A 12,992-nucleotide genomic window follows, 5' to 3' on the forward strand; every position below is an offset into this window, starting at 1 on the left:
AAGTAATAAGTGAAGCAAAAATATACACACATATATACTTTCAAATTGATATTTTTATGTTTGGGGAATAAATGCCAACCTGCTATATTGCTGTTTTATATGGGAGTTCTATTCTCATTTAGTTGTAGTTGTTTTTGCCACACCTGATGGTGCTTACTCTTGGCTCTATTCATATTTTGTTGTTGTTGTTTGGGCCATACCTGATGACATCACTCCTGGCTCTGTGCTCAGAAATTACTCCTAGAAAACTAGAAAGACCATATTGTTTGCTGTGGATAAAATTCACGTTGACCATGTGCAAGGAAAATGCTCTACCCATTATGCAAGACAAATGCTCTAATTGCTATGCTATCTCTCCAGCCCCTCTATTTCTTTTATTTTAAATCTTGTTATCCAATCATATTCAATCCTCATGAATGTTGAACTAATGACATTCCCACCAAACACAGATGAGGGTTCCTTTCTCACCACAGGCCCAACAATATTATGTCTTTCTAGGGTTTTTGATCTGAACTCACAGGTGTTGTTTGGACTGCATTTTTCGAACTATGTGTGATTATAAGAACTTGTAATATGTATATTCACCAATTCTGGTGAAGAATTTAGACAAGAAAACTAGATGAAAGAAATTGAGATTTGAAGTGGAAAAATAAAATAATTCTGGTTAACAGATGATTTTAGGAAGCCCTAAAAAGTACATGTACTAAGTTATTAAAACAGATTAATTCTGCAAGGTCGTAGAATCCATAATTTAGTAACATATTAATCAAGTTTTGGGTATATATTGCATTTTCCTGAAAATGAGACATTGTTTTATTTTAATTTTTGCTCCCAAAGATGTGCTGGGCTTTATTTTTAGGGGATGTCTTATTTTTCCATGAAGAATACAGTACACATTTATTATTAAATAAAAATAAAGGAAAGTCATTACCTGTATATGGTAGCTGTCAACATAAACATAAACCAACATAAACAAACTGTGAATCCTACAGTAGCCAGTTGGGGTGGCCCTAACAACCAGTTTAAGATAAATTAATTTTTTTCCAAGACAGAGCCTAGGGGGGTCTTATATTCAGTGGGATGCCTTATATTTCACAACAAAGAAAACCTGTAAGTAGGTCTTATTTTTGGAGGATATTTTATTTTGGGAGAAACACAGCACAATATATAAAATAACAGAAACCAGTTTATTCACAAAATCTAGAAATGCATGAAAATTAATAGATATATTAACTGTTAATTATTAATTAACTAATTAAATTAATTAATGATTAATAGAAACGAATTAACTGGACTTATGGCTAAGAAGTAGAAATTTTATGGAAAAAAGATGTATGGATGACAAAACACTACATATTTATTGCTTAGAATATTTCATAGATAAAACCTGTATATTCTGTGAATTTTATTGCTGTTCTGAATTAGTCAAAATCATGACAGGCTATACATTTGCTATATTAAGACCATGCATGTTCAGTCCTAGTTCTTTACCCACATAGGTCTGGTCTTAGAAATACTGTTGATAAGTAATCTGTGGAAACACTGAATCTGAGTTTCTAGTTCAACTCATGGAGCAGGGTAGTAGAGCTATTGGGAGATTGGGGGGTGGGGACTCACTGCTAATTTGAGTTTACCAGTTGGCAATAAATGTACAATTACTGTGATTTTTTCTACTCTAGAAAAAACTCATATATTCAATAAAATCCATGTAGAATTAATGTAGAATGTAAAATTAAAACTGGCTTATAGTGAAATGGCAATATTGAAAATGTCATAGAAAAAGTATAATGGTGATTCTGGTGAGGGACAGACTCTAAGACTGAAGCCCAGAGTTGGAATCCACACCCCAAAGACAAGAGGCCAGGAAAAGTCTGTGGCTTTGGGACCAGGAAGCCACATCAGCAGTGCCTAGGTGAGGGACAGAATCTGAGGTGGAACACAGTGCTGTGAAACCCACTTCCCAGAGATAGCAAAGGCCCAGAGGAGCCTGTGGGTTTGGGACCCTGATGCAATGTTGGCAGAACTCAAATAAGGGAGAGAATCCAAGACAAAGAGCAGTGTGGAGTGAGGCGTTCTGCACTGAGGTCACACGCTTTTCCTAGTCAAGGAACACCAGCATGGGACATAGAAAACACCACACTACAACTGTGAAAATGGGGGAAATGCAGGCCTCTTAGAGAATGAAGATGGAAGTTCAATAATCCATAAAATAACCATCTATTAAACCTCTTAGATAAGGACTTTAGAGAATAAATATGGAGAATGTTCATAAAACTCAAAGAACACACTGAACATGCCACAAATAAAAATTAGGAGGGAAAAAAGAATTAAGAAGATATAGTAGAAATAAGAAAACTTCAAACTGAAAATACAGGACTTAAAACTTGGTAGACAAAAGATAATCAAACTGGAGAAACTATTCAACAGAGTAACAGTGGCTGAAGACAGAATAAGTGAGTTGGAAAATGAGATGCATAACAACTCCCTGTAACAAACATCAATGGACTAAATGCTTTTAAGCCTTGTTAAGAGAGTCAGTGTGACAAAATGGAACAAAAATATGAATCCAATGTTTTGCTACCTACAAGAAACACATCTGAATAGGTTAGAACTAACATAGACACAAACTCAAAGTTCAAAGGAGAATCATTCAAAAAACACTACTCATATAGAAAGGTGGGGGTGGCCATACTAATTTCAGATGATACAGACTTTAGACTTACAATTTATAAGGGACAGAGATGGACATTTCTTGATAATCAAGGAATATGTCCAACAAGAAGAAATCGTACTTCTAAATATATATGCACCCAATGAGGGACAAGTAAACTATTTAAAACAACTGCTAACAAACATGAAGAAAGATATCAACTACAACACAATAAAAGAGGAAGACTTCAACATTGCCTTGTTATTAGTTGTTAGGTCAACTAGGCTAAATTCTAAGAATATACTAGCACTGAAAGGAATAATGGAAGATAATTGGCTTTATATATACTTACATAAAATAAAATGGATACCTACATAAAATAAAAAAGAATAGAAATTGTACATGCTACATTCTCAGGTTAGAATGCACTGTATTTAGAAATGAATAACAGGGGGCCTGGAGAGATAGCACAGTGGTGTTTGCCTTGCAAGCAGCCGATCCAGGACCAAAGGTGGTTGGTTCGAATCCCGGTGTCCCGCATGGTCCCCCGTGCCTGCCAGGAGCTATTTCTGAGCAGATAGCCAGGAGTAACCCCTGAGCACCGCCGGGTGTGGCCCAAAAACAAAACAAACAAACAAAAGAAATGAATAACAACCAGACACAGCAAATGTTTTAATGCTTGGAAATTAAAAAGGTCACTAATGAACAATCACTGGATCATACATCTTACTGAGAGGAAATAAAATATTTCTGGAAACAATTGAGAAAGAAGGTACAACTTATCAGAAACTGTGGGACATGGCTAAAGAATACTAAGAAATTTTATAGCTTTGCAAGCTATCATTGGAAGGAAAAAGGGGCCTACATAATTAACTTAATGTCATAGCTTTTAAAATTGGAAAGTGATTAGTAAAATGAACCCAAAATAGGAAGATGGAAGGAAATGATAAAGTTTAGAGCAAGAAAAGAATGGCAAATCCAAAAAAATATATCTGAAAGATGGGAGCAAGAGTTGGTACTTTAAAAAATCGAGAAGCTCACAAAGAAAGGAAGAGAAACTTAATAAACCACATCAGAAATGAAAACAGGCAGATTTCTACAGATACTGCAGAAATTCAGAGTAATCAGAGACTACTTTAAGAAACTCTGTGACAAATCAAACAACTTGGAATAAATAAATAAATTATTGAACAATTATACCCTATCAGGGTTGAACCATGAAGACCTAGCATCCCATATGAGTAATTTCTGAGCACATAGCCAGGAGTAAACTCTGTGTGTCACAGGGTGTAGCCCCAAAACCAAAAAAATATTCTGAACATTGATTATATATTGTAATAACTGTGTGGGTAAATTTATATCCAAAATCATTAAATATATTAATTAAAATTTTAATTCTATATGTATTCACTCATTTTACAAATGAAAATGAAGCCCAAAGAATCACTCAATAGTCTTCAATTTGAAAGTGGCTGACATGGACATGAAAGGCAATTTGTTTTTGTTTTTGTTTTTGGGCCACACCCTGCGGTGCTCAGGGGTTACTCCTGGCTGTCTGCTCAGAAATAGCTCCTGACAGGCACAGGGGACCATATGGGACACCGGGATTCAAACCAACCACCTTTGCTCTGGATCAGCTGCTTGCAAGGCAAATGCCGTTGTGCTATCTCTCCAGACCCATGAAAGGCAATTTGTAATGCCTAAAGCCAGTTTGTTATTTTAAAAGAAAAAGCGAATGTCCTCTTTGGTGAACACATCAAATTTTGATCTAGATTACCAGTTTTATGCCATGATATAGTCAGTTTTCCATCAGATTATTACCTGAAATTATAAAGACTTAATCATAATGGATATGAGTATAAAGCATTATTAACTTCTCTGTATTTATATTAAAATTATATAGATATGTAATTATGAGCATTTCTCTTATTCTAGACAATTAACATTCAAAATTTAAAAAATCTTTGAGTGTGGTCCTGGGGCCTCCAGTACAATTGAGTGTCAGTAATTAATACATCAGTGGTTAAGATATAAATAAATAGATCTCCATACTGTCAACTGACTTTTGTTAGGAGTTGCCATGGATGTTGGTGTAACACTCACAAAACTTTTTCATTAAAAAAGAAAAAAAGTGGGCCCGGAGAGATAGCACAGCGGTGTTTGCCTTGCAAGCAGCAGATCCAGGACCAAAGGTGGTTGGTTCAAATCCCGGTGTCCCATATGGTCCCCCATGCCTGCCAAAAGCTATTTCTGAGCAGACAGCCAGGAGTAACCCCTGAGCATTGCCGGGTGTGGCCCAAAAACCAAAAAAAAAAAGTATGGTTTCATTGATACTGCTGCAAAGTATTACATTGTGTAAATATACTGTATTTTTATTATCTACTTTTATATCATTGACATCTAGGTTGACTCCATATATTAGCTACTGGATTAAGTGCTGATTTGAATAATGATATTCATTATTCACTTTGATTGAATATTTTGTGCCATGATGGTAGATACTAAGAGGTAGAGTTGCTGATTCATATGACAATTAATTCTTAATTTACTGAGATGTGTCCCTTCATACTGCTTTTCATATAAGTTGAATCAGAAAATATCCCACCAGCATTGTATGAGTTCCCTTTTCACTACAACACCAATACAGATTTCTCCAAGTATTTTTGATACCTGCCATCTCACTAATGTAAGACAGTATCTCTTTGTCATCTTTAATTTGGATTTTCTAATAAGTTTAAATGAACATTTTTGTTATGATTATTGGAAATCTGTTTGGCTTTCTCAGAGAAGTCACAGTTCATTTTCATAGTCCATTTTTACAAGATAATTGGCTATTTTTGTTGATCTGTGTAAGTTATTTTATATATTCTGTACTTCAACTTTTGTTTTAGATTTTTAATGATTAAAATTACAGTGAGATATATTTAAAACGTTGCTGATATTTGAGTTTTGATTATGCAATCTTCTAACACCCGTAACTTCACTGGTATTTATTTACTACCACCAGTTTTCCTCGTTATCCTCATGTTGTCCCACCCCCAGATCTGCCCCTACAGAAGATACCATTTCTCTCTTTTTCTCTCTATCTACCCCTACCACTCTTTTTCTCATTTAATCCCATTAAGTGCCTAGGTTTGCAATACTTTAATAAAGAGTTATTATGCATATCACTTTACTTCCTTTCAATTCCCAATTATTTTTTGTTTTTTTTTTCAATTACCAATAGTAGTTTCACCTGTTTCATTTTCCATTAACACTTTTTACTCTTATTTTCATTTTGTTCCACCCACACACCAACCCACAGCCTACAAAAATTTTCAATAAAAATATCTACAGAATCATTCAATAAACTTATAATTGAGCTGCCATATAAACCTGCAATTCGTTTTGTGTGTATTTATCCCCAGAACACAAAGCATTCATTCAAAAATGTCATATGAAAAATGCTATTCATGGCTTCGCTTGGTATATTATCTAAGATACTAGGCATCCAACTATAGATGAACGAATTATGAAGACTGTGATTTGTATCCACAATGTAAAAGTAAGCAGCTGCAAGGAATGGTGCTATCATGCAATTCTTCTTGAAGTAAGCCTGAGAAGCATATCAAACACAGAATGATTTCATGTATATATAGGATATAGAATGACTGAATAAGGGAATGCAATGTATTAAAGCAATTGTGCCTACATCACCCTTAACATAGAGTATAGGGAAGACAAGCACATAAAGAAAAGGAATCCACGGTGGTGGTATAAGAAAATGAGGAAGGGAATTGATGGGACAATCGGATAGATTGCTGACCTTTATCAGAAATATGGGAAGTGGTATATCATTACATTTAAACCATTCTATCGATAATACTGAAAACATGAGATAAACTTCAACTATCAAACATTAAATGGTGTTTATGTAGGTACCACTGTGAGACATGGAGGGGCAGGAGGTAGTCATTTAAGTATAGAAAACTACTAATCCATTATAAAAGGATAATTTTTGCTTTTTCTACATCATGAATAAAATAATGAAGGGTCATGCTGTATGGAATATGTCAGACGGAGAAATAATTAATAGATGATTTAAATGATGTATTATATATATGGAAATAACAGAGGAAAGAGAAAACCCAAAGCTTTGAAATCAGTCAATTGAGCAGGTGATAGAAAGTTAAAATGTACTTGCCAAGTGTAACCTGAGTGAATGTTTTCTTTACTCATTCTAGCAATGACTGCTCATTGGATTTGGGGAAGAGTAAAGTTCCTTGCTTTCTTTTACTGATGCTAGTAACTGATGAGAATAATCAGTCATAGGTTGAAAGTGAAACTAAGAAAATAAAAGTAACAGACTGAATCTCATGAATTGGAATACAGATACCCTGGCTTGGTATAACATAATCAGACTTCTCCCTGAATGAGGATTTGTCTGTTAATAACAAGAAAATATACTAATCAGGCAGAGCTGATTTGAAGAATTAAAATCTTTCATCATTGCAAACAAACTGTCATTTGGACATTTTTCTCTCTTCTTAACAAGAAAAACTCAATGTATAATAGCAGAATTCCTGTGGATGAGAGTATGGGAAAGTAATTCTTATTAAAATCTTAAACATTTAAAAAAAGCTTATGCTTGAATAAAGTGTTAGATAACATTCTGCATTTGCCCAAATAACAGTGAGAAAATGACATGGCTCTCTGATGGATCACTGCCATAATAACCCCCTTGTGCTGGATTGAATATGTTACACTTTTCACTGGAGCATTAGTACAAATGACCTCCTTCTGAACTGCTTCATGTTGCTCTAGTCTGTCTGCTTGCATCTCTTACTGCCAATTGTACGTGCCAGGCTCTCTAGAGATTCTCTCGTGCACATGCCCCAAGAAGGGAGAAGTGCCTTGCCAGGGGTTACACAGTCTCAATCTAAAGGCCATCCCAGGTCCACTAATATATCATTTACTACTGCATCAAACCAGAGAGATCCTCATCTATCAAGTCTAGTAAATCAGATGAGGAAGATGTGTTTGGTAAGCCAGCTACTGATCCTTTGGATTCAGGGACTGAAAACAGCTCAGTTAGAGATACTAGCTCAGTTAGATACTGGGTTGTTAGGCAGATAACCCAGTGCCAGCAATCCAAGTCCTAGGTACTGTCAAATGGTTCAATGTCTGAAATGGTTATGGATTAATTAACAGGAATGACACCCAGGGGAATGTTTTGTTTTTCAGACAGCTGTAAGTTTTTGCATAGTATTTGGGAGATTGCAGTGTTTGATGTTGTGGAAGGAGGGAAGCGTAAAAATCTACTAATTTAATAGGGGTTGGAGAATTCAAGTGGGCAGGCACTATACACCCAGTCTACATAGATTCCACTGATTCACCCCCCTCCAGCCTTACCTTGATGCCTAACCATCTATGGTGTCAGAGGTTTCATCAGGTGGGATAAAACCAGGCAGTGAAGGAGAGGGTGCTGAAGATGCCACCATCTTTCTTCAACTGAAGGTGCTTTTTGTAAGACTTTCGATCTCCTAGCCAGCAGCAATGTATCAAGTTCACTGTTGTGATAGAAACCAAATAGATAACCCCATTGGAGGATAACCAACAGCACAGAGGTGAGTGGGTCCTCCAACCACATTCTTTCCCAGGTGACCTCAGTAGTCTACCACAAAGGGTGGAAGTGGAGAAATCAAGCTCAGCCAAGGTCAAATGAGAAGCTGCTGTTAGAATGTCCTGCACCTGGTTAACCCGAAAAAGTAGCAGTAACATTCCTTGAGGTTGCTCTCTTGATTCTATTTGCATCAGTCACTATATTGCTGATTAAAGTTTGTTTTACCGTTAACACTTTTCCTCTATGCCCCATTGCAAACAGATAAATTGTATTTCCACTATCTCTAGTGGTTTAATAGGTTGCCAATTACTATGATTACATTTTTAGATCACATTGTTAATTAGTTTACTCAGTTCTGGGGTAAATGCATGATAATGTTAGATTCTTTTTTGTAAAATTCTTAATAGTTCATGGTAATCTTAGCGAATGCTTTCCAAAGGCTATGATACTTGATTGTGTGTAAACTAAGGCAACTTGGTTTTCTATAGAAATGATTAAAGTTTACTTTGTTCAAAAAGAGTACACTTTTTCCTGCTAGGTGTAATAATGTTTAACAACATGCTTTCAAACTGTATATTTTAAGAAATTTTATAATGATTTTGTTCAGAGAAGTCTATTGTATAGAGGTCTATTGAAAAATGTCTAATGAAAGAAGTCTAAGAAAAAGGCAAGTCTGTAGATTTGTCTTAGAGTAAAAAGTGAATAATGTTTGGCTATATTCAAATTAGGTATATTTACAAAAATGTTTTCATGACTTTGCTCAAGTCTATTGAAAAGGAACTCGAATGCTCTAGACTTGTCTTGTGTGTCATGGTGTAAGAATGTTTGACTATTTTCAAATTACGTATGCAGAAATGTTCTGATGGTTTTTACTCAAAGAAGTCTATTGGGAAAAGAACTTGAAAGCTCTAGACTAGTCTTACAATGCTTGGTGTAAGAACGTTCGGATATTTTCAAATTATGTATATCTGCAGAAGCATTCTAATGATTTTGTTCAGAGAAGTCTGTGGGAAAAATATGTGTGTGTATAAGACAAGGCTAAGGCAAAATCCAGGGGTTTTGAGATTGATATATGCTGATTGGTTTGGCATTGATATATGCACAATTTAACCTATAATGCTTTTACATCATAGTATAACCTCACTAGCAGTGATTTCCTAGGAATTAGAAGTTACAGTAACAGGCTTCCAATTTGCTCGCTACCATACTTACTGGCTTTATATTATTGAAGCAATTTGATCCTTTTCCATTTAAAACAGGCTGAGATTAGGTGTTTGAGTTTGGGAAGCTGCAGGACACTTCCATTGCCTCCTTGACTGCTTTCTACTGACAGATTACCTTGCTATCTGAAGCAGTTATCTAGATTCAATCTACCTTGGACATGTTCACAATGGCCTAAAGAATATAAATGTATTTGATTATGTGTATTTGTTTGTGTGTATTCCTTGGGAAATGTTGTTTTCTTGGACTTATCAGAATAAAGGGATATATGTATTTCTTTATCTGTATTTGTTGGGGAACAATGTTGTTATTATATCTAAGTATCAGGGATAATAGAGTATGGCATCAACTGAGGGACAGATATTACAACCCAGCAGTAGTCCGCTGATGACCCAGAATTACATTGCAGTGATATCCTTTTTTGCCTGTTTTGTATAGGTCCAGTATAAATGGGATATCTTATTAAAAGTGAAGAGTTACTGTCTATTAGGGATAGAAACTCTAAAATTTAAATGTTGCAGGTGGATCCTAAATCCTGAACAATTGTCATTATTGGCTTGTCTTAAGCTTCAGTTTATCTGATATTGGCCATACACCTTTACATCTTGGATCCATTCGATGGAACCAAGTTCAGGCTTTGTGCCACTCTGGCAATAACTTGCAACCGGTACAATTTTCTTGATGTCTTTACAATGACACAAGACTTGAGAGAGCCCAAGAAGGCTAGTGAGATGCCTAACAAGGATAGCCACTAATGGAAAGAACAAAGAAAGAGAGCCTTTTACTTTTCTTGGGACATAGAAGTTTAAGAACCTTCTGGGGTTAGGCCAGTGTTTCTCAATTATTTTCTGTTATGCCCCCCTACGAAGAAGAAAACATTTTTGTGCCCCTGCATGACTGTAAATAGTATCTTTATTAAAAAAAAACTTTAACCTGCAAAACAAAAATATATAAAAATAATTTGAGCTGATTTTTTAATCAGAGGTGATGCCTGGATTAATGACTACAATGAGCACATTTTGCAATGCATAGCTTTTCGAAGCGGGGTTTGAAGCAGGATACAGCAACTCTCAGCTCCAGAGACATACAGAGACATAAACATGGGGCTTAATTAGCTTGTTATGACAGTGTTTGCCGAGGTCAAACGTGCTCCTCTTTATGGAGCCTCGAGCCCGCCCTGGGGGGGCGCGCCCCACTATTTGAGAAGCACTGGGTTAGGCAAACTAAAAGACTGGTCTGAAGGCTGCAGTGAAAGGTATGGCCAAATGCTTCCTGGGAAAGGCCACCCTGCTTATATCTAGGTTAAAAGTTTTCTCTACTCTCTGTAACAGTTTTTGTTGCACCTATGCAAAATAGCAGACACATTTGCTACTTTGATATAAGCTCTGATTGGATTTCCTTTCTGTTTCAGGGAACAATGTAACATGATTTATCTAGCCTATCTCAATTTCTTATGATATTAAACAAAAATTGAGCATTTTAGATTACATCCTACACTTTTCAAAACAGGAAATTTTCCTAGCTTGCAGTATCAGCCACCTTTCATCTACCCCTTTTTACATGTAAAAGGTCTACCTAGACTGGAATAACACAAGATAGGTCTTTTGTATGTCACTCTACACTTCCCTACACCTGGTTTTGAATTGAGTTCCTTAATAAAGAGAGACTTTTGTTTGAAGCACAGAGGATGGGAGGAGGACTAGGAATCTGAAATCACCCAGTCTCCATTTTCTATCATATGAATATTCAGGTATATTAGTTTCTGTGGCAACCTCTCCAGACCTTTTCTCCCAACTTATGATTATAACAATTAGAGCTTTACAGTAAGAACCATGTTCTGTTTGTTTAAACTTGAATTATTAACTGTGGAGACTGAGAATTACCCCTAAATTAGTTTTAAGGATTAACTGTTGGATCATCCTGGAAAAAGGCATGCACATATTATGGAACTAGAAGTTTCCATAACCACAAAAGAAAGTGACCTCTGAAGTTCCAAATTAGCCAAGAATGAATATTTTATTTTCCAATTGTTTAGATAATATTCTGAAAAATTTTCAGCATACATATTTCTAAACAACAGCTTCATGTAGAGAAATTTTGTGACTTTTTGCTATGAAATGAGGGTGCGAGGCTATCTTCATAATATCGAGACACAAAAAAGAGAGGTAATTGATAAAAGGACCAAAAACTTCTTTGATGATGATAATCTATGTATTTATTTTGAGTAATTTTATCTTTATATTTGGGCTATGCTATCATTGACAATAGTAACAAGCAATTGAATCAATAGTAATCTTATTTTATAGGTTAAAAGCTCATAGAATGGGAGCAAAGCAATTAAAATGCTTTAGTGCTTGTTCTAATACGTTTACAGATTTCTTTTATAAACACTAGTTTGTATTCTTTTATTGCTCTGAAACTGGTTCCTGATCAACATCTGAAATTAGAAATTTTATTTTATTTTTAAGTTTTTTTGGGCCACACCTGGCAGCACTCAGAGGTCATTCCTAGCTCTGCACTCAGAAATTGGTCCTGGCTCAGCAAACCATACGGGATACTAGAGATCGACCTTGGATCGGCTGTGTGCAAGGCAAACACCCTATTGCTGTGTTAGCACTCTGGCCCCTGAAATTAGAAACTTTAACCTCAGTTGTCTACCTTCCTTCTCTCATGTAGACATAGTCATGAGAATGCCTGAACACAGATAACTTTTCTAATCCTGTAGTATGATCCAAACTCTATCCATATGATATAAAATCCTGAAACCACACCTAGATACCAATACCCAATTAATAACTCATAGAATTTATTTCTGAAAACCTCAGACTTCTATTCTCTTTATTCTGCTTCCCACTGACATGTTTTACTTTGTCCTATATATTTACAGTTTGGAAGCTGCCAGGGACCATGTTCTGCCCATCGATTATTACTTTCCACCCCAGAAAACCTGCTTGATCTGTGGAGATGAAGCTTCTGGATGTCACTATGGAGCTCTCACTTGTGGAAGTTGCAAAGTATTCTTTAAAAGAGCTGCTGAAGGTAAGTCAAGATTATGTATTTTTTTATTTTGGGTCACACCCGGCAGCCCTCAGGGGTAGCTCCTTGCTGTGCATTCAAAAATCTCACCTGGCAGGCACAGGGGACTATATGGGATGTCGGGATTCGAACCATCGTCTGTCCTGGATCACCTGCATGCAAGGAAAATGCCCTGCTACTGTGCTATTTCTCTGGCCCAGGATTATGTATTCTTATTCTCTTTCACTATACACCCTATTTATGGAGAAATATCAATTTATAGAGCCCATGATTTTACCATTTTATCACCAGGTTCACTGGAAGATGCCTCTTAGCAAGCCCTAAACTCAAAGAAATATTCTTTTTTTATGACTTCAACAGCTTTGATAGTATAAGCAATGCATATAGTGAAGGTGGTCCCAGGTGGCACTTGGATCTTGGTGGGGCCCAGTAACTAAGAACATATGAATGACTTGAAAAGAACTAATTTTCTCCCTTCTTATA

At 35.9% G+C, this 12,992-nt stretch overlaps 1 protein-coding gene and 1 non-coding gene across 2 annotated transcripts in view; both read left to right on the forward strand.

Annotated features, from left to right (window-relative positions):
• AR (androgen receptor) overlaps nt 1–12,992 on the forward strand; it is a 249,229-nt gene that overhangs the window by 131,872 nt on the left and 104,365 nt on the right. Inside the window, exon 2 of the mRNA XM_049767206.1 lies at nt 12,361–12,512. Within this exon, the coding sequence (XP_049623163.1) occupies nt 12,361–12,512 (152 nt within the window). The remainder of the gene's footprint in view (nt 1–12,360; nt 12,513–12,992) is intronic.
• Nucleotides 1,397–1,528, forward strand: LOC125999640 (small nucleolar RNA SNORA72). The gene has a single exon (XR_007492147.1). It is a non-coding gene; the product is annotated as a small nucleolar RNA SNORA72 (small nucleolar RNA).

This window comes from Suncus etruscus, chromosome X (genome assembly GCF_024139225.1).
Source record: "Suncus etruscus isolate mSunEtr1 chromosome X, mSunEtr1.pri.cur, whole genome shotgun sequence".
Lineage (NCBI taxonomy): Eukaryota > Metazoa > Chordata > Mammalia > Eulipotyphla > Soricidae > Suncus > Suncus etruscus.